This window comes from Erpetoichthys calabaricus, chromosome 3, assembly GCF_900747795.2.
Source record: "Erpetoichthys calabaricus chromosome 3, fErpCal1.3, whole genome shotgun sequence".
NCBI classification, from domain to species: domain Eukaryota; kingdom Metazoa; phylum Chordata; class Cladistia; order Polypteriformes; family Polypteridae; genus Erpetoichthys; species Erpetoichthys calabaricus.
In genome coordinates this window covers 207448097-207471080 of record NC_041396.2, presented here as the reverse complement: position 1 = coordinate 207471080, position 22984 = coordinate 207448097, and the positions used below count along the sequence as shown (strand labels likewise).

The 22984-nt window shown below is 38.1% G+C and overlaps 1 protein-coding gene across 5 annotated transcripts in view; it reads left to right on the top strand.

Moving 5' to 3' along the window:
- Positions 1-410: 410 nt before the first annotated feature.
- The window catches only part of LOC114648604 (MFS-type transporter SLC18B1-like), a 150749-nt gene continuing 128175 nt past the window's right edge, over positions 411-22984 (top strand). For 4 of the 5 annotated variants that reach the window (XR_007934323.1, XM_051924110.1, XM_051924111.1 and 1 more), the window contains exons 1-2: positions 411-540; positions 11611-11753. Coding sequence is in view for 4 of the 5 variants with exons in the window: in XM_051924110.1 (XP_051780070.1) it covers positions 492-540; positions 11611-11753 (192 nt within the window). In the remaining variant the exon portion in view is untranslated. The remainder of the gene's footprint in view (positions 541-11610; positions 11754-22984) is intronic. The other variant, XM_051924109.1, reaches the window with a different exon arrangement.

Here is a 22984-nt window from a genome sequence, read left to right as displayed (position 1 = left end):
CACATTTCTCCTAAAACGGCAGTCGAAAGTTCGCGTAAACGTAAAGTACGGTGTATATATTATTATATGTCCATGCAGCACTGCATGGCAAAGATTTAGGTTCACGTATGGATGAAAGGAGGAACTTGACCGAAAGTCTAACTCGCTGCTCAGCAGTCTGCCTTATATTATACAACTTTGACAGTAAAGTCAGTTGGTAACGTAATTGCTTTAAAAAACAAATTCTCCGAGGTAAAGTTAGTGTGTCAGTCGAATATGGAAGGAGTGCTGTAATCAACTGTAATGTCTCTTTTCCGAATTTACGTGGAAAGGTACTTTTTCTACTTTCTGCTTCTCCTTGTCATATTTTCTTAATAATTAAAATATGTTTGGCCCCGCCTTCGTTGCGTCATTACGGCTCGTCCTTCGCTGTAGAGTTTCACGGCATAGCTCGGTTTGCAGTGTTCTGGCTGTTAAAGCTGCATTTAACTGAGTGAACTATTCAGACCGACATGGAAGACGACGAAATAGAAGCCGAGAGCCGTTCAGACAGTCGTGCGGGTCAGTCCTGTTAGCTCTTTATTTTCCAGAGCTGGTGACACCACCGGTTCAGCGGTGATTACGTTTTAATTTATATAATCGATCGAAGTAGACGTTTCGGCTGCGTCTGGTTGCATAACCTTGCGAACTGTTCTTTGATCGACTGTATAGGGTGGTCCAGATCTAATTATGCAATTTTCATTACGCTATAACTTAAGTTTATTACATAGCGAATTTACAGCACCTGCCCTGCACAGAGATTTCACTTAAAATTCTTTTTGTTTCCGATAGATGGCAGCACCTGCCTTGCATTCCAAAATGGCGGGGAGACGGTTGTCAGCCGAACAGTTGCACAATTAGATCTGGACCACCCTGTACTTGATTTCTTTACGCTCTCCCCATAGTTTTTCATGCGGCGAGTTTGTGTTATTGAAAAAGAACGTTTCTATTATGATCTGTATCGCAATAGCTTACAATTCATCAGTTTTAGTGGAGTGACGTGATGTTCACGGAGATGTCAAACAGTCCGCTGTTCCTGTCGTCAGAGAGACAGAGGAGTAAAACGACACGCTGCCACCAGTCGAGCAGCCCGTGCACTGTAGAATAGGTTTCCTAAGGTTTGTCACAAGATAGTACCCTCCTGGCGCGGCGCTTTGTTTCAGTACAGTATGTGGATTCAGTTTGCGAACAGATTGTTTGTTTGAAAGATGTTCGGAATTTGTTTTACGCTTGTTAGCATTTTAACATTAAAACGTCAAGGCGTGTATGATCCTTTAGTAAAATTAAAAAGCACTGCACGGACTGGTTTACGTAAAAAGACGTACTATATGCAGAAGCATCGCGATTTACAATAAAGTAAAGAAACTAGGCATTTAACTTGAATTTGAAAGACGGTGAAACATTAATAGTTGAACGCAAGAATAAGCCGACATAGTATCTGCTGTGGTTTTTGGTGAACTTGATAATGCGAAACATTAATAGTTGAACGCAAGAATAAGCCGACATAGTATCTGCTGTGGTTTTTGGTGAACTTGATATGGCTTACTTAACGTAGCTGGGTGTACAAGGTCCGTGTACTAAGTGCCCTTATCATTAGTTAATTCGTACTTTGTTCTGACACTTGCATGGCAACTTGTGGACACATGGTAACAGAAAATTGAAACAGTTTGTCTTTTTTTCTGACTTTTGTATTCATTTAAAAGTTAATGGTTCCATCTGTTATGTTGTTATGACATGTTTGATTGAGTAGAATGCTATTGTAATGTCCTGGTTTTTGATAAATAAAAATATTTATCAAAATATTTAAAATGCAGGCACCCCATTGAATAATGTGGCAGTGTTTAGATAAAGGGGATTATCCGAGAAGGACTGGAACAGAAAATTTCTCTATATGCAGATGATATGGTCTTATATATATCAGACCCAGAAAACACTGTGCCTGCAGTTTTAACAGCACTTTCAGATTTTCAAAAGATTTCTGGTCTCAAAATTAATTTGAATAAAAGTATACTCTTTCCAGTGAATTCACAAGCATATGAAATTAGATTGGACACCCTACCTTTTACTTTAGCAGATCAGTTTAAATACCTAGGGGTAAATATCACAAGTAAACATAAAGCTCTTTATCAACAACATTTCGCCGTCTGTATGGAAAAAATTAAGCAAGACTTGTATAGATGGTCAACCCTTCATCTCACTCTAGCCAGAAGAATTAACGTTGTTCAGATGAATATCCTTCCTAAGCTTCTTTTCTATTTCAAAACATCCCAATATATATGAATAAATACTTTTTTAAGCAATTAGATTCAACCATAACCTCATTTATTTGGAACTCAAAACATTCACGTATCCGAAGAGCAACCCTACAAAGACCTCAGGCAGAAGGTGGCATGGCTCTACGTAATTTTCAGTTTTATTACTGGGCAGCAAACATACAAGTCATAAAAACCTGGACACAAATAAATGAACATACACAGGCCTGGTCTGCAATAGAAGTAAAATCCTGCAGCACTTATTTATATTCCCTGCTCTGCGCTCCAATAAATGCAAATATTTGCAAATATACTAATAACCCAATTGTGCTTCACTCACTCAGAAGATTTTCCATCTTAAATTGCTTTCTAAATTGGTTCCATTTTCTATCTGTGGCACCCCTGCAAGAGAACCACCTCTTTCAACCCTCGCAAACATATCCAGTTTTTAATATCTGGAAAAGATTTGGGATTAAATTGCTCAGAGATCTTTATATAGACAATATCTTTGCATCCTTTGAACAATTACATTCAAAATTTAACCTTCCAGCTACACATTTCTTTCACTATCTTCAAATTTGAAACTTTGTCAAACAGAACCTGCCTGATTTTCCTCATCTCGTAGCCTCCACCATGCTGGAAAAAATAGTGCTCAACCTCGAGGATTTAGACACCATTTCTACAATTTATAAAATTTTATTAGAGTCCCTTCCTTTTAAAGATCCAAGAGGACAATGGGAAAAAAATCTCTTAATTAATATATCAGAAAAGGAGTGGAAGGTAGCAATGCAGAGAATTCACTCGAGTTCCATATGTGCAAAGCATAGAATTATTCAACTCAAAATTATGTATCAAGCACATCTGTCCCGCTTAAAACTGTCCAAAATGTTTCCAGGGCAAGATCCAACCTGCGAACGCTGCAACCAAGCTCCTGCCTCACTAGGTCACATGTTTTGGGCCTGCACCAAATTAACATCATTTTGGACCAAAATTTTTAAGTGCCTTTCAGACAGCCTTGGTGTCACAATCCCTCCTAACCCATTAATAGCTGTGTTCGGTGTTCTTCCAGATGGATCTGAAGTGGAGAAGGACAAGCAAACTGTGATTGCATTCACTACACTTTTGGCACACAGACTGATTTTGTTAAATAAGTCAGTGGGAACCAATGTTTTGTATTATTTGAAATTGGAAAAAATCAAATTCTCAGTTAGGGGATCTGTACAGAATTTTTTCAAAACCTGGCAGGATTTAATCAATAATATTTTAGAATAAGAAGAAATCATTATTTCCGCATTTCTTTTCCTTCTCCATTTTTTTTTTTTCCCTATTAAACTCAATAATTTAGGCATGTTTACAAGCCTTAAGTATTACTCCTTTGGCCATGCTCTCCTTCTCAGGGGTCGGGTTTGATTTGCCTTCAATCCTATTTTTTGTAAAAATTTATCTATATGTACGGAATGATTACAATAAAATTAATAAAAAAAAAGAATAATGTGGCAGTGTGTGACATAGGTTTATTAAATAAATAGTAATAGTAGCCTGACAGTTATTATTCATAGTATTGCTAGATTATAACAATAATTATGGATGGATTAGAGTACTGTCTGTTTAATTTAGTAAAGTAAAATCATCATTGTCTTTAAAATACAGTTTCTAAACTTGAATGTTGAACTCAGTTATTTTTTAATTGTCAATTAATAGAGTTTAATGCTGTGAAGAATGCATAGAAGAAAAAGGTTGGCTGTGCATGTATGTAACTTACAAAAAGAAGAATCACCTCATAAGACAAGGTTTTGACATTTGTTATTTATATTTGATATTAAATTTAATATTGTTGAAGGTCCATCATCTGATATAGAGTGAACATACATATTCAGTGATAAAAGCAGCATTTTGCTTTTTGTTATTTTGTTTCGTTGCTAATGTTGGACCGACTCCCACCGTGTGCCCAATGCTGCTGGGTTGTGCTGCAGTTTCCATTGAAGCTGAAATTCAATTTTGCAGGTTCAGTATATAGATGGATGAATGGAGTTAATTATTTATACTTTCAAATTTACAGTTTGACATTTTATGTTTTTTGGTGTTGCCTTAATGTTTTTTGGAAGTGCTTTATTTGTATACTACTGTAAACCAGAAATTTAACTATGCTGGTTAGATTTTCTAAAGTACAGTGTGGCTTTGGTGTATTTCATTGGTAAGTTAACTGACTTTCATATTCGAAAATGTTCTTCATTTCTCAGTTTTTATTTCCCAAATCTTTGCAAGTGGGGGACACATTGGCACCATGCTTGGGTTGTCAGACTGTCACCTGTCATTAAAACTGAGTTGTTAACAATTTTTAGATACATTGAATATAACCATCCAACTTTACATATCACACTGTAAAGTATTCAAGGTACAATGGATTTGAGAATAAATGTATATAAGAGTTTGTCAGTACTCTAATAAATGAAAAGAAAACCAGTCAGGCCCTATTAAATACATAGAGCACTTGTGTATTCAGAAGTCACCCTTCAGACAAATACTAATCAAACTGTAATCCATCCATCCATTTCCTAACCCATTGAATCCGAACACAGGGTCACAGGGGTCTGCTGGAGCCAATCCCAGCCAACACAGGGCACAAGGCAGGAACCAATCCCGGGCAGGGTGCCAACCCACCGCAGGACACACACACACACACCAATCACACACTAGGGCCAATTTAGAATCGCCAATCCACCTAACCTGCATGTCTTTGGACTGTGGGAGGAAACCGGAGCGCCCGGAGGAAACCCACGCAGACATGGGGAGAACACGCAAACTCCACGCAGGGAGGACCCGGGAAGCGAACCCAGGTCCCCAGGTCTCCCAACTGCGAGGCAGCAGCACTACCCACTGCGCCACCGTGCCGCCCTCAAACTGTAATTTCTAGATTAAATTAAATGAAGCCTATGACCTTCTGTTTTCTTACTAATATTGGGCTGTCCATTTTCTGAGCCACTAAGAGCCCTTCAGAGTTCAGAAGTAATACATTGTGCAGCTTGCAGAGCCCCTCTTTTAATAGACATGTAGATGATGGAGGTCACTGCTAATCGAGAATGCATTTACAAAACATGGCAACCGAAGCTGAGCACAGGCCAATACTTTGAACAAACATTTAAACTGACATTAGTAGAAGAATATATCTGTTAAACAGATAACGTCTGAAACAGGTGGGTCACTATAAAACATGTGACTGTCATGAAATTTTGTCATATTTTTGTGTGCATTATTCATTTAGAAAAGGGGACTCTGAAGGCTGCCTTTGAAAACACTGACTGAGAAATGCTTTGTGAGTCACATGGCCAGGACATAAACAGACCCTGCCACTGTATCACTGTGTACATCGAGTTCTGTGCAGATAACATAGTCCCTAAACCAGAAACCATGGATCACAAAAGACTTGAAAGTCCTATGGAGTGGGAAGAAGAGAACCTTTAGGTCTGGAGATAAAGATGAAATAAAGCAGGTGCAGTCAGAACTGAAGAAGCAGCTCCAAAAGCAGAAAGCCTGCAAGCTATAGAGGCAAACTTGAGCACATGCTACAACAAAACAACATGAAGGAAGTGTGGAATGGGATGAATACTATCATTGGCTACAAGCAGACTGTTAAACTTACAGAGGATGGGAACAAGAGCAGAGCTGATGAACTGAACCAGTTTATCCATAGGTGTGCCTCATTCTTGTCAGTATGCTCCTTTCCAACACTGCTAGCCTCTTTCAGCAAGCTGAGGAAGTTCTAGAATACCAACTGCTATCTGCACCCTGCACAACCTTCCTCTACAATGACATCACACCTGTGGTCTCCAGCCCCCCTCCACTTTCTGGACTGTGTCTCTGCTGAATAAGTGAGGAGAGAGAGCTGGGAAAACTCTACATAAACAAGGCTTCAGAGCCAGAAGGAATCATCCCCAGGATGTTGAGAAGATGTGCCAGCCAGCTCTTTGGGGTCCTTTAGAACCTGTTCCCACTTTCCCTGAATTTGTAGAAGGTGTGTTCCCAGTGTCAAAAAAGGTCATTCCAGTTATCTTAAGGAATTCAGGCCAGTTGCTCTTATTTCATACATCATGAAGACCTGTGAGAGGCTGGTCCTTAAATAGCCATGACCCCTGGTTTCTGAACATCTGGATCCTCTGCAGTTTGCCTATCAGACACATACAGGTGTGGAAGCCCTCTGATCTACATGCTAAACAAAACCTACTCCTTCTTGGACAAAGCCGGCATCACAGTCAGTGATTTTTGAAGTGCCTTTAACACCATTCTGCCTCATCAACTTGGGGAAAAGCTCAAGGCTTTGCATCGTGATGCCCCCACAGTCTCCTGGATCATGGACTACCCGGCCAAAAGACAGCAGTTTGTGAGGCTGAGGGACTGTGTGTCAGAAATGGTTGTGTGTAATAAAGAAGCACCTTAGGGAACTGTCCTGTCTCCCTTCCTGTTCACTCTCTACACAACAGACTTCCAGCACAATACCAGCGTTTGCCATCTACAGATATTTTCAGATGACTCGTCCATCATAGGTTACATTAGTAATGGAGACAAATTAGAGTACAGGCAGGTTGTGGAGGACTTTGTCTTGTGGTGCAGGAACAACAACTTGCAACTCAACATCAGAAAGACAAAAGAGCTGGCAGTGGAGGTCCGATGTGCCAAACAGCATCTGAGACCAGTCACCATTCATGGGATGTGGAATACCTGAGGATTCACATAAACAACAAACTGGACTGTTCTGAGAACACAGCAGCTTTGTATAAGAAGGGTCAGACCAGACTGTACTTGCTAAGAAGACTCGAGTCTATTGATGTGTGCAGCAAACTACTGGAAATGTTCTACCAGCCCATAGAAGCCATTGTGGCATTTTTCACTGCAGTCTCCTGGGGAGCAACTTCAGCTCAAAAGAAGCACAATGCCTGAATGAACTTATCAGGAAAGCCTGCTCCATCACAAGGCTAAAACTGGGCACAATGGAAGCTTTTGTGGAAAAGAGAATGGTGGCAAAACTGGATGCCATCATGAAAAATCCCCTCCATTCCCTCCAACCAGTCTCTTGGAGTACAGGCTCATTCCACCATGGTGTGCTAAGAAGAGCCTCTGGGGGTCTTTTCTGCCCACTTCTATCAGGCATTTCCTCCAGATCACTCATTAAGTTTACAGTTGAACCTCGGGTCACGAACGTCTCGGTACACGTACAAATCGGTTTATGACCAAAAAGTTCGCCAAACTTTTGCCTCGGTTCATGACCACACACTCGGTATACGAACAAGCCAGGTTCCCTTTCAGTTTGTACATGTTTAGTCTCTCCCTGTGCATTTCCTGTGCAGAGAGCAAGAGAGAGAGCGCAACACACACACACACACACACACATACACAGGCAGCAGAGAGAGAGGCAGCGAGAGACAGAGGCACACACACAGGCAGCAGACAGAGACCCGCGCACACACACACACAGGAGCGTGAGAGAGAGACAGATGCGCACACACACAGGAGCGCTAGAGAGACACACAGGTACTCCAGGCTCACAAAAGAAAGACGCACGCACACACACACAGGCGCTGCATGAGAGAGGGAGGGACGCATAAGGTAGAGAAGGCTTGTTTTTGTTTTCAGTTGTTTACAGTGATCGGTTCGTAGCCTGCATTGTTGCAATGTTACTTTTCTTGGTGGTTTATTAAGTTACGGATTTTTCAAATGTTCATTTTTTCCCCTGTGCTTAAAACTCATTAAAAAAAGTGTTTTTAGTGAGCGGTTCCTAGCGCTATAGCGTGAACTATTGCAGTGTTAGTTTTCTCTGTTGTTCAAGGTTTTCTCAGTGTTATTCAATGTTTTTACATTTAGTTTACTATTACGCTGTGCACTCTATGGTATAATTAACTATATTTGTGCTTAAAAACTAAAAAATATATATATTTACATATAGTTTGTACGGTCTGGAACAGATTAATTGTATTTACATACAATCCTATGGGGGGAAATTGCTTCGGTTCACGACCAACTTGGTTTACGACCAGAGTTTTGGAACGAATTATGGTCGTGAACCGAGGTTCCACTGTATTTTGAAATATTAGAACAATAAGCATTTATTTTTGTTTACATATCGATTGATTGATTGGCTGTATTATTTGTCCTGTGAGTCTGTATCCTTGTTTTTATGTTTCAGCTACTGTATGCATGTGAATTTCCTCTTGGGATAATAAAGTTTTTCTAATGTAATTTATCACCCTGCTGGCTCAGCAAAACAATGAGGGACGTTGCCTCTCACTGTTTACCACAGAGTTTTTTTTTTGCCATCATGGCAAGATTTACAAATGCATAATGCAACTTCATTCCCTTTACTTGACTCTTTTTTCCCTAGATTTGGATGGTAAAAAAAGAGCATCTGTTGTTCCTTTCCCAATCATGAAACCAAACTGCATTTTGCTAACTTTCACCTGATTTTTTTCACTAGCATTCTCTCAACCACCTTCATTACCTGCTGCAAAAGCTGTATTGCTTGATTTGATCCACACATTAATGAGACAACCTTTCCTGTAGTAGTGGTAATAGTAGAAGTAGTCCTCCTTAAGTGTTTTAACAACATGTAGCATCACCATTATATAAAAAAAGACTGTCTTAAAATTTATAACTTCATGTTATCAATGGAATGAGCACACTTCTTTTCCAGTCTTCATTAATCCTCCTTTCACACAGTTTTATTCTTCTGCTTCTTTCGGCTGCTCCCGTTAGGGGTTGCCACAGCGGATCATCTTCTTCCATATCTTTCTGTCCTCTGCATCTTGTTCTGTTACACCCATCGGCTGCATGTCCTCTCTCACCACATCCATAAACCTTCTCTTAGGCCTTCCTCTTTTTCTCGTCCCTGGCAGCTCTATCCTTAGCATCCTTTTCCCAATATACCCAGCATCTCTCCTCTGCACATGTCCAAACCAACGCAATCTCGCCTCTCTGACTTTGTCTCCCAACCATCCAACCTGAGCTGACCCTCTAATGTACTCATTTCTAATCCTAGCCATCCTCGTCACACCCAATGCAAATCTTAGCATCTTTAACTCTGCCACCTTCAGCTCTGTCTCCTGTTTTTTATTCAGTGCCACCGTCTCCAACCCATATAACATAGCTGGTCTCAACTTCATCCTTTTTACTGTATCTGTTGTACCAGGTTTAATGTGCAAGCCTAGAATGCATTGATGGCACTGCCCCACAGGTAGCAGTGTTCCTGACTGACTGCTTTTTATCTCAGTCAGCTGTGTCACTTGTGTTAGTCCACGTCTGGAAGGTGGGCAAATTTTTATCTGCAAGTGGGGAATGCTAATGGTGAATTTGGTTATAGTTTAGGGCTTGGTGATATGGCAAAAAAAATAAAACAAAATCTTGTTTTTTGTTTTTATATATCACTTTAAAACATTAATTCAAATTAAACAAATGAATTGAAAAATTGCCCAGCCCTAGTTTCAGTATTTTAAAATGTTTAAAATTATCATTTAATATTGTTGGGGCGGCACGGTGGCGCAGTGGGTAGCGCTGCTGCCTCGCAGTTGGGAGATCTGGGGACCTGGGTTCGATTCCCGGGTCCTCCCTGCGTGGAGTTTGCATGTTCTCCCCGTGTCTGCGTGGGTTTCCTCCGGGCGTTCCGGTTTCCTCCCACAGTCCAAAGACATGCAGGTTAGGTGGATTGGCGATTCTACATTGGCCCTAGTGTGTGCTTGGTGTGTGGGTGTGTTTGTGTGTGTCCTGTGGTGGGTTGGCACCCTGCCCAGGATTGTTTCCTGCCTTGTGCCCTGTGTTGGCTGGGATTGGCTCCAGCAGACCCCCGTGACCCTGTGTTCGGATTCAGCGGGTTGGAAAATGGATGGATGGATGGATGGATTTAATATTGTTAATGTAATTTTATTTTTGTGTATTGGATACTGTCATTTCTGTCACAAATATGGAAAAAGGGGAACCCTCTGCAGGACACTGCAAAGCACAACGAATAGTACAGCAGGAGACCACATGTAGCAGCTTCATACGAAGACATCTTCCTGACACAATGAAGGAGACTTGTTTTTTTTCTTTGTTTTAGGGTCGAGTGGTACATCCTGGCAGCAACCTACCAAATTTAATTTCACAATGATTATTTTACAGTTTTTATTATAGCTACATTTTTTCTTGTTTGTCCTATGTGTTCTTTGAAATACCATTTGAATTGATTTTTTTTTATAGAATGTTTTTATTTGCATGAGCTTTACCAAATCAAATTCCATGTGGCTGCTGTTGTAATGGCAGTAACGCATTTACTTACTTTCTTACTTGACTCCCACTACCCTGATATTTGTGTATACTTACGACTGAGGCTGTTTTACACAAGAAGAGACTGAAGTTATATGCTGTGATTTCCTAGTTCTGTTGAAGCATCAGTGGAGCTGATTTTGTTCTGCTCATGTGCATTGAATGGTAGTGAGGCATATAATGTGAATAAGTTCTGGTTTTTATATACTTTTGTGGATTTTTCATACATGGTTTTACTTTGCATATGTCGGCTAGAATTAACCATATCAGCAGGCTTTACTAATTAATAAAACACGAATTGGGGAGTACTTTTTATTGAAGTAAAAAATTGTTTATTTGCCTTAGTATAGGCAATAAAACTCGGACTTGGTGTGAAAGCTGCATGGGGGCAGTTTGTCATGAATTAAGAAAGTGGGTTAAATGCATTAGATAGATTTTTGACTTAGTTTTATTGTTGCCGAGTCCCCAGGGCTGTTTTTCACGTCTTACTGTTCTTATTCTACTTGTTTTGCATGGGTAATAGAAAAATGCTGCCTATTTATAAAGGCACAAGACTTGCCAGTCAAAATCAATGTGTGCATCATACAAATCTGAATAAATGAATCCTTTGTATAATGAGTATTTACAGTTTTCATAAGTTGTATTTTTGCTAGTTTAAAACATTATAATTACTATTTTGGGTATATCTTACCAGTTCTAGTTTCTGAACAGGAGGTGATTTCTATCACTGGGATAAAGTATTTTATAGAATAAATAGTGTTGACAAACATTTTGGGTTCAGGGTTGTTTTCTGTTTTATCTTGGTCCCCTCTAAATACAATACAGGTATTATCAAATACTGTGTTTCAGTTTATTTTTAATTTTAACAGTAAATTGCAGTGCAAGAAAAAGCCAACCTATTTTAAGTAACCACTGTGACTGTCAGTGACAAAGTGTATAAAATATTCTGTTTATAGATTGCTGCCACAATTAGAGACTTAATTTAACAGAAAATGCTTTTGTAATTGTGAAAATATGAACTAATAATCTTATTTATTGTATATTATTTGTTTAGGAGCTGAAGATTCAAATGGAGAGGCAGCTGGGAGGAAACCAAAACTTTCCAGGAAAAACATTTTTACTCTGGTCTCTGCTGCATCTGTAAATTTTAGCTCAATGATTTGTTATTCAATACTAGGCCCATTTTTCCCCACAGAGGTAAGAAAAAAATTATTATATATTGTATTGATAACAGAAAAGTATTTGTCACACAGTTCCTGACAGGCTAGTGCAGTAGAGCACCTTTAACAGGTCTTTCCAGACCAGAATGTCTGTGTGTTTGTGTATATCTATATTGTGTACCTGTATGTATATATATATATAATATATACATACAGTGGAACCTCTGTTCACGACCATAATTCGTTCCAAAACTCTGGTCGTGAACCGAAGCAATTTCCTCCATAGGATTGTATGTAAACACAATTAATCCGTTCCAGACCATACGAACTGTATGTAAATATATATATTTTTTTAAGTTTTTAAGCACAAATATAGTTAATTAAACCATAGAATGCACAGCGTAATTGTAAACTAAATGTAAAAACATTGAATAACACTGAGAAAACCTTGAACAACAGAGAAAACTAACACTGCAATAGTTCACGCTATAGTGCTACCAACCGCTGGCTAAAAACACTTTTTTTTTTATGAGTTTTAAGCACAGGGAAAAAAAATGAACATTTGAAAAAATCCGTAATTTAATAAACCACCAAGAAAAGTAACAATGCAACAATGCACGCTACGAACCGATCGCTGTAAACAGAAGTGAAAACAAAATCAAGCCCAGTGCATTCTTTAACTGCCTTCCTTCCTTATGCGTCCAGCCCCCTCTCTCGCTCGAGCTGCCTGTGTGTGTGCGCGGCTCTCTGTCTGGCGCTGCCTGTGTGTGTTTGTCTGTCTCTCTCTCTGGCGCTGCCTGTGTGTGTGCGTGGCTCTCTCTCGCGCTGCCTGTGTGTGTGCGTCTGTCTCTCTCTCACGCTGCCTGTGTGTGTGCGTCTCTCTCTCTCTCTCGCATGCCTGTGTGTGTGTGTGTCTCTCTCTTGTGTGTGTCGCCTCTCTCGCTGTCTCTCTCTTGCTCGCTGCACAGGAAATGCACAGGGAGAGACTGAACATTTATAAACCGAAAGGGAAACTGGCTTGTTTTTATACATACCGAGTGTGTGGTCGTGAACCAAGGCAAAAGTTTGGCGAACTTTTTGGTAGTAAATCGATTTGTACATGTACCGAGACATTCGTGAACCGAGGTTCCACTGTGTGTATATATATCTGTGTTAAACTTGTATATATTAGTTCTTTTATCACCTGTGGAAGTAAATTTCATCAAGGTTTTGCACCTGTCAACTTCACACGCCAGGGGGAGCAATCGTGTAAATGTCATTCTCCTTAGTTGTAATGCTCATGTACCATTCCTAGCTAAATGTCTTATTTTGTTACATGGAATAAATAGTTTATCAGTTTCATCCCCTTCAATAACTTGGTGCATATCTCTTATGATCATCTACTGGAAAATGAGTTCCTTAAAATTTTTTAAAGAACAGCACAAGCTGACTCGCTGGAGTGGAAAGGTGAGCTCCACTCAGTGTGTATTTCTGCAAGCAACAATTGCAAAGCACAAAAGATAAGCTGCCTTTTCTAGTTCACGCCAAACTCTACAGCCCAGTTGAATATTTCAGTCTGGTTTTAAACTTCACATGATAAGCACAATGGTCACCTCTCACCACCCTGACCAGTGAAGTACAGTGAAATTCTTACAAGTATGTCTGAGTAATATTCAGTGTGTGTGTACTTTGGTGTCGTGATAAACAAGAATGTATGCATTCTTTGTATGGCTTACAAGATTTTATAAATGTGATTTAAAAGTTGAATTGTGTAGATTTTTTGAAAGAAGTGTTCTAGTCCAAGCATTATGACCTATTGATATTTTACAACAAAAACATGGCTTGCTTAGGACTGGTATGTCTGAGGATCAGAGTCTTTGTTCACCCTTATGCGTCTCATTTAAATATTTATTAAGGAATTTCAGGGAGGAATCAGTGTTAACGTGATTATGAGGAATGATGCATTAAATAAAATAGATCTACAATAATGAAATGGCATTTGTGTAAATTTTCATCTGATCAAACTTTTAATTGAAATATAGAGTACTCTTCAAAAGTAAACAAAAAGAACATTCTTATACACATATAGAGAAATGATGTACAGCCGAAATACTTGCCACAGTTTCATTACTTGCTTCTGTCTCTGACAGTAATCCCAGACTGGCTTGATTGTGCTGACATCAGGGTTCTGATTCCACTTGTCAAAAAATGTCCCTGTTCCTCTCTTTGCTGCCAGCAGTGTTTTATGATTTTTGCTATGTGTTTGGTTCATTGCCAAGCTGCAGAGTGAGATTGAGACAGACCAACTGCCTCCTATTAGAAACAAAAATTTCAGTCAAGAGCACCTACTGCTATTTTTCTGCCCCCATTCCTTCTGTTTCAAAGTGTAGGTGAGTCATTGGATTTTATCTGCAATTGGAGGAATGCCTTTGTTTGAAAAGAAAAGTGGTTTATTACTTTGTGAGTTTTTTCTATGATGACAATCACGTATTGTATTAATTCACTTTTTTTTATATCTAAAATATTCTTATATCCTTTGAAATAACAACAACATTTATTTATATACCACATTTTCATACAAAAAAGTAGCTCAAAGTGTTTCACATAATGAAGAAAATAAAATAAAAGACAAAATAAGAAATTAAAATAAGACAACTTTAGTTAACATAGAAAAAGAGTAAGGTCCAATGGCCAGGGGGGACAGAAAAAACAAAAAAAACTCCAGACGGCTGGAGAAAAAAATAAAATCTGTAGGGGTTCCAGGCCACGAGACCGCCCAGTCCCCTCTGGGCATTCTACCTAACATAAATGAAATAGTCCTCTTTGTATTTAGGGTTCTCACGGAAGGACTTGATGATGATGGTCATGCAGACTTCTGGCTTTTAATCCATCACTGTTGGAACATCACAGTGCTTTGAGTAGATGGCGCCACCACCAAAAGGACACCGGAAAAGGAAACAGAAGAGAGAGTAGGGGTTAGTACAGATTTTAGAGCCACCATGAATAGTTATTATAATGAATTGGATATACAGAGTATCAGGATTAAATCACAGTGAAGTTATGAGAAGGCCATGTTAAAATAATGTGTTTTTAGCAGTTTTTTGAAGTGCTCCACTGTATTAGCCTGGCGAATTCCTATTGACAGGCTATTCCAGATTTTAGGTGCATAACAGCAGAAGGCTGCCTCACCACTTCTTTTAAGTTTTGCTCTTGGAATTCTAAGGAGACACTCATTTGAGGATCTGAGGTTACGATTTGGAATATAAGATGTCAGACATTCCGATATATAAGATGGGGCGAGATTATTTAAGGCTTTATAAACCACTAGCAAAATACCCGCGCTTCGCAGCGGAGAAGTAGTGTGTTAAAGAGGTTATGTAAACATATATATACATAAACATATATACTTATATATACATATCTACATATACACATACATACATATATACATATATATATACATATACACATCCACATATATATACATATATCAACATTTATAAACACATACATACATACACACACATACATACATACACACACACACATATATATATAATACAAACAGACACATATATATACATATACATATTTACATATCAACATATATATACACATATATACATATCTACATACATACACATATATCTATAGATCTATCTATCTATCTATCTATCTATCTATCTATCTATCTATCTATCTATCTATCTATCTATCTATATATATCTCTATCTATCTATTTATATATATATATACGGTATATATCTATCTATCTATCTATCTATCTATATATATATATATATATATATATATATATATCTATATTTATATCTCTATGTATCTATCTATATCTATATCTCTATGTATCTATCTATCTATCTATCTATCTATCTATCTATATATATATATATATACATATATATCTCTATCTATCTATCTATACATATAGCAAAATACCCATGCTTCGCAGCGGAGAAGTAGTGTGTTAAAGAGGTTATGAAAAAAAAAAGGAAACATTTTAAAAATAACGTAACATGATTGTCAATGTAATTGTGTTGTAATTGTTATGAGTGTTGCTGTCTTTTATATATATAATATACACACACACACACATAAACATATATATACATATACATATATATACATATCTACATAAAAAACATATCTACATATATATATACATATACACATCCACATATATATACATATATATATACACATATCAACATATATATATACACACATACATAAACACACACATATACATACACAAACACATATATATATATATATATATATATAAATATACATATATATATATATATATATATATATATATATATATAGGCGGCACGGTGGCGCAGTGGGTAGCGCTGCTGCCTTGCAGTTGGGAGACCTGGGGACCCGGGTTCGCTTCCCGGGTCCTCCCTGCATGGAGTTTGCATGTTCTCCCCGTGTCTGCGTGGGTTTCCTCCGGGCGCTCCGGTTTCCTCCCACAGTCCAAAGACATGCAGGTTAGGTGGATTGGCGATTCTAAATTGGCCCTAGTGTGTGCTTGGTGTGTGGGTGTGTTTGTGTGTCCTGCGGTGGGTTGGCACCCTGCCCGGGATTGGTTCCCTGCCTTGTGCCCTGTGTTGGCTGGGATTGGCTCCAGCAGACCCCCGTGACCCTGTGTTCGGATTCAGCGGGTTGGAAAATGGATGGATGGATATATATATATATATATATATATACACACACACACAGACACATATATATACATAAATATTTACATATCTACATATATACACATCTACATATATATACACATATATATATATATATATATATATATATATAAACATACATACATAGATAGATTGACACATATATATATACATATCTACATATATATATATGTAATTGTGTTGTCATTGTTATGAGTGTTGCTGTCATATATATATATATATATATATATATATATATATATATATATATATATAGCAAAATACCCGTGCTTCGCAGTGGAGAAGTAGTGTGTTAAAGAGGTTATGTAACTATATATATACATAAACATATATACATATATATACATATCTACATATACACATATCTACATATACATATACATATACACATATACATATATATATACATATACAAATTTACATATCTACATATATATATATATATATATATAGATATAAATATAGACATACATATATACATACATACATTCACATATACTGTATATATATATATATTATATATATATATATATATATATATATATATACTGTATATATACATATCTACTTATTGGCTCCTGTATTTAGGATATAGCGGGTTGGATAATGAATGGATGGACATCTGTATGCATAGCCCTATTTGCCCGTTTTCGTTTTTTTTCTTTCTTCAGTAATATTTCAGTAAACCCGGAGCTTGTCAGTTCAAATCCTGGTACTGACACCACTGTGAGACCCTGAGGAAGTCACTTCACCTGCCTGTGCTGCAAAAAACAAAAGTAATGTAACAAATTGTACCTCAGATGTTGCAAGTTGCTGGAATAAAGGCATAAGTAAAATAGATAAATATGTATTATACACATAGGAACTATTCATTTATTTTCAGTTAAGTCATCTGCAGCAAACTTTTATAAATGAGGGTTTCTCATTTTTAGATAGTGCAAACTGTTTCTTCTTCATTGACGTTTTCTTTTTTCATTTCATTGAAAATTAAAGCAGCAGCTGCCAAAATATGTAGCTTTCTTATTAATTTTTCAACATTGTGTAAAATAAATTTATAAAGTAACATAAAAGGTTTAAATACTGGTTATCCTTTTACACTAAAATATTACTAAAGAGATACAAAAAAAGTAAAATGCATATGTTCTTTTTCTTTAAGGAGATTAAATATTACTGAAGAAAGAAAAAAAAAATTAAACAGCCAAATGGGGCTATGCATACGAACTTAAAAGGTTTAAATAAAACAGAAATATATATTTTATTTTTACTTGCTTAACTTGTGGAGGGTGTATCCTGTAGCAAAGCCCTAACGTTTTTCGTGAAAGCCCGTTTCAGTCAATAAGTCTTAAAAAAAAGGTGTAAAGATATTGACAATAAGCTAAGCAAACCCAGGAAGACATGGAATCATTTAAATCAAGTATCATTACATCTTCCTTTCTTAAAGAGAAGTAAGGCAGTACTTATAAGCTTACATATTTATATATAGACATATATATATATATATATATATATATATATATATATATATATATATATATATATATATATATATATATATATATATATCCAAAGCCGTGCAAGCACACTCTTGAGAATGCAACGTATAGTTGTACAGAAGAAAAGCAATCTTGCCTCAAATGAATGGCAACCTTTTGTAGGTCTATGAACTTAATTTAAACTTTAGGTTTACACGGTGCTTTCTTTCCAAAGTACCTGCACTCATGAATATGTCTGTATGTGTCAGGCAGTCAAATCCACACGCTTCACACCGGCGAAGTACCGCTTTAAAATTTTTATCAAGAAAAGAAAACCTTTTTAAATTGAGGGAAAATATACTAATAACAGTTTGTTAAGGATCTGTTTTTTTGTGAAGCTGCCTTCACTCGAGTGATCACTTCGACCTGATTTGGTGGCCAACTATAAGCGTTACCTGGTAGGTAACCACCCATACAATCAGATTGTGAATCAGACTATGAATGCCGTGAATGTAATTACCCCGATCTACATGTTGTCAAATAAACGAACCACACGCCGTGGCGCAATTTTAGGGGCTTTGCCTGTAGCGCTGTGTGTTTGGTTCATTGCCAAGCTGCAGAGTGAGATTGAGACAGACCAACTGCCTCCTATTAGAAACAAAAATTTCAGTCAAGAGCACCTACTGCTATTTTTCTGCCCCCATTCCTTCTGTTTCAAAGTGTAGGTGAGTCATTGGACTTTATCTGCAATTGGAGGAATGCCTTTGTTTGAAAAGAAAAGTGGTTTATTACTTTGTGAGTTTTTTCTATGATGACAATCACGTATTGTATTAATTCACTTTTTTTATATCTAAAATATTCTTATATCCTTTGAAATAACAACAACATTTATTTATATACCACATTTTCATACAAAAAAGTAGCTCAAAGTGTTTCACATAATGAAGAAAATAAAATAAAAGACAAAATAAGAAATTAAAATAAGACAACTTTAGTTAACATAGAAAAAGAGTAAGGTCCGATGGCCAGGGGGGACAGAAAAAACAAAAAAAACTCCAGACGGCTGGAGAAAAAAATAAAATCTGTAGGGGTTCCAGGCCACGAGACCGCCCAGTCCCCTCTGGGCATTCTACCTAACATAAATGAAATAGTCCTCTTTGTATTTAGGGTTCTCACGGAAGGACTTGATGATGATGGTCATGCAGACTTCTGGCTTTTAATCCATCACTGTTGGAACATCACAGTACTTTGAGTAGATGGCGCCACCACCAAAAGGACACCGGAGGTTCGATTCCCGTAAGGGAGTGAAGTGAGTGGCTGGTTACCTACCAGGTAACGCTTATGGTTGGCCAGGAAGTGAGGTAATATCAGCCACGGTGCCTTCAGTTGTGAGAAGCAGATCATAGAATGGTTGAAAATAGTTTACTGTCAAATAATGCAAAGAGTACGCGACACGTCTTTCCCCCTTATTCTTGGCTCATCAGGCGTACACACTCACTGCACTTGCTTACGGTAATCGAACCTCGGACGTCAGCGCTAGAGGGGCTTAGCAGCGGTGAAGTATTGCTTTTAAATTTTAATTAAGAACAAAAGAAAACCTCAGAGGTTCGATTCCCGTAAGGGAGTGAAGTGAGTGGCTGGTTACCTACCAGGTAACGCTTATGGTTGGCCAGCAAGTGACGTAACATCAGCCACGGTGCCTTCAGTTGTGAGAAGCAGATCATAGAATGATTGAAAATAGTTTATTGTCAAATAATGCAAAGAGTACGCGACACGTCTTTCCCCCTTATTCTTGGCTCATCAGGCGTACACACTCACTGCACTCGCTTACGGTAATCGAACCTCGGACGTCAGCGCTAGGGGGGCTTCGCAGCGGTGAAGTATTGCTTTTAAATTTTAATTAAGAACAAAAGAAAACCTTTTTAAATTAAGTCTTAAAAAGAGGTGTAAAGATATTGACAATAAGCTACGCAAACCCACCAAGAAATGCAATCGTTTAAATCAAGGCGCGAGTCGAAAAACACCATCCCATAATATTAGTTAACGATTAACACATTTCTATATGTATTGTAAGCATACAATACAACTGATAATATGTTGCGCTTATTTATCTGGTGTACCGACATTTTTGGGCGTTTAACGTCTGAAATCTAACGTGGTTTGTGCCCTTCAGAATGAAAATAGTTTGCATTTACCTTTTTAGTAAAAGGCGAGCTTTTAAGCCTGAGAAATCACCCCGTAAATGCACACGTTTAATTGCACGTGTTAATATGTATGCTTACACAGTATTAAAAGACACTGAAAAATTAACGTCATTTACCTTCGTTCCCGCGTTTGACTCGTGCTGTAAATGTCTTCCTTGTTTTTAGTTCACGTGATTACGTAGGAGGCGTGATGACGCGATACGTGACTCCGCCTCCTCCATTAGAGTATATGGACAAAAAACATGTTCCAGTTATGACCATTACGCGTAGAATTTCGAAATGAAACCTGCGTAACTTTTGTAAGTAAGCTGTAAGGAATGAGCCTGCCAAATTTCAGCCTTCCACCTACACGGGAAGTTCGAGAATTAGTGATGAGTCAGTCAGTCAGTCAGTCAGTGAGTCAGTGAGGGCTTTGCCTTTTATTAATATGTATAGATAAGCAGAATTTTAAAGTCAATCCTGAATGACACAGGTAACCAGTGTAGTGACATCAAAACTGGAGAATGTGCTCGGATTTTCTTTTCCTAGTTTGGATTTTACCAGCTACATTCTGCACTAGTTTTACGATTTATGTCTTTTTTGGATATTCCTGAGAGGATTGCGTTACAGTAATCTAGTCGATTAAAAACAAACGCGTGAACTAATTTCTTAGCATCTTTCAATGATATAAGAGGTCTAATTTTTGCTATGTTTCTTAAGTGAAAAAATGCTGTCCTAGTGATCTGATTAATATGCGATTTAAAATTCAGATTACAGTCAACAGTTACCCCTAAGCTTTTTACATCCGTCTTGACTTTTAATCCTAATGTATCCAGTTTATTTCTAACTAGCAAAATACCCGCGCTTCGCAGCGGAGAAATACTGGCTGAATAATTAAATTAAGAAAAAAGTAAACATTTTTAAACTGAGGGAAAATATACAAATAATTATTTGTTAAGGATCTCTTTGTACACGACGTTGTCAGTTCGTCCCTCCGGTTGTAATATGACCAAGCTGTGTGCTGAGCTTACTCTTGAGCATGCAACATACAGTTGGCCATGTGAAAAGCAATCCTGCCTCAAATCAATGCCAACCTTTTGTAGTGTTTGTCCTTGAGACTTATTAATTGTCATTGCGAAGCAGAGCCTTACTGGAAATTGAATGCGTTTGAATTGAAATGGGAGATTAGAAGGTATAACGGGGATGCGAGGAATAAAAACTGTGTCACCCGAGGCACTGCCAGTAAAAATAGTTGCTTCAATCAGGTTGTTTTGTAGAGATGTGACCTGAAGTCTCGTGCCGTTACAAAGTTTTGGTGGCTGTAAGTTTCTCAGTAACATGATTGTTGCACCGACCTTCAAAATGAGATTATGCTCAGGAGTGCCTGGAGGATTTAGAGTGTTGAGAAAGTCTATCGGATAATGCACCGCGTCTTCTACTTCTACAACTGAATCAACAGATTGATATGTTTTTGGTTGTGAAGGTAGTTCTTGAAGTAAAATGTGGTTTATAGTCGTAGTCATGTCATTTTTTGGTGTCAGGATAGCTCTCTCTCTTAACCATGACACGTTATTTTGGTGGAGATTTCGTAGATTGGGGTAAACATTTTGAAGAAGGCTTTGTAAGGTATTCACGATGAGACAGAGATTTGTAGGAATATTTATTTTACGATTTTCTTGTATGAAGGTGCCATCACCTATACTCATCAGAAGAGCAGAGAACTCCTCGGCTTTTTTGTCGCCTTTCAAATGAACTCTCATGTTTATTTTTAAAGTAACAACATTGATTTGTGGCCATAAGTATGAAGATTTCAGAGATGCTTTAACTTCATCAGCGCGTGTTCCTCTGGGCACGACTGGTAGGGTTTGGCGGAAGTCTCCAGCCAGTAAGACTGTCAAGCCTCCCATAAGTTTGTTGGTGTTTCGGATGTCTTGGAGGGTCCTATCTAAAGCCTCAATACCTGCTCTGTGTGCCATAGTGCATTCATCCCAGACAATAAGCTGACAATGTCGCAGCACTTCAGCCATGTTGCTTTGCTTTGATATGTTACACATGGGGGATTCAGTATGGTTGAGGTTTAGAGGCAGCTTGAAAGCTGAATGAGCAGTTCTGCCACCGTCTAGAAGAGTTGCAGCAATGCCAGAAGAAGCCACAGCTATGGCAATGTTACGTTTTGCTCGGATTTTTGCAAGGAGAAGGTTTATTAGGAATGTCTTACCAGTTCCTCCTGGAGCATCAAGGAAAAACACTGTGCCAGTGGCTGACGCAACGCTGCTCATGATTTGGTCATAAACTGACTTTTGGTCACTATTTAGCAAACGCTCGTTATTTGTGACTATATTGGCCAATTGCGAGGTGTTGTAAGATGTCTCTTTCAAGTACTCGGGATTTGACGTAAGTTGTACCAGTTGTGTTAAAGGTGAAGGCAAAACCGTAATGATGAAGAGATTGACCTCCAATACCAATTACGTAGTTTTGAAGCAACTGTAGACAGTTGTTATAGATCAAATTTAACCACTGGTGGACTTCTGTTCGTATATGATCTTTTTCAGTCTGTCTCCTAATATCATCTGCTATGCTGTCTTTATGTTTTTCCCATAGGTTTAAGGGGTTTTCCATTTGGCAGAACACCAACATGACAGCAAACAGTTCACGGATCTTTTGAGGTGAGCGAGACAGAGCAGCTTCCTGTAGAGTCTCGTCCCAGTTGATATCATCATGTAATAAACCGAGTGCCCTGCAGGCTGACTTATACGGTCGGATGTAGGACACCATCAACTGTTCTGAGAGATTTGAAAGATGTGGGACCTGTGATTTTGTTGAGCAGCAGTCGAAGATGGTAGCATTCAGAGTTATTCGGGTGTACAGTGTAGACCCGTCCCAGCACATTATGCTTTTTCACTCCCG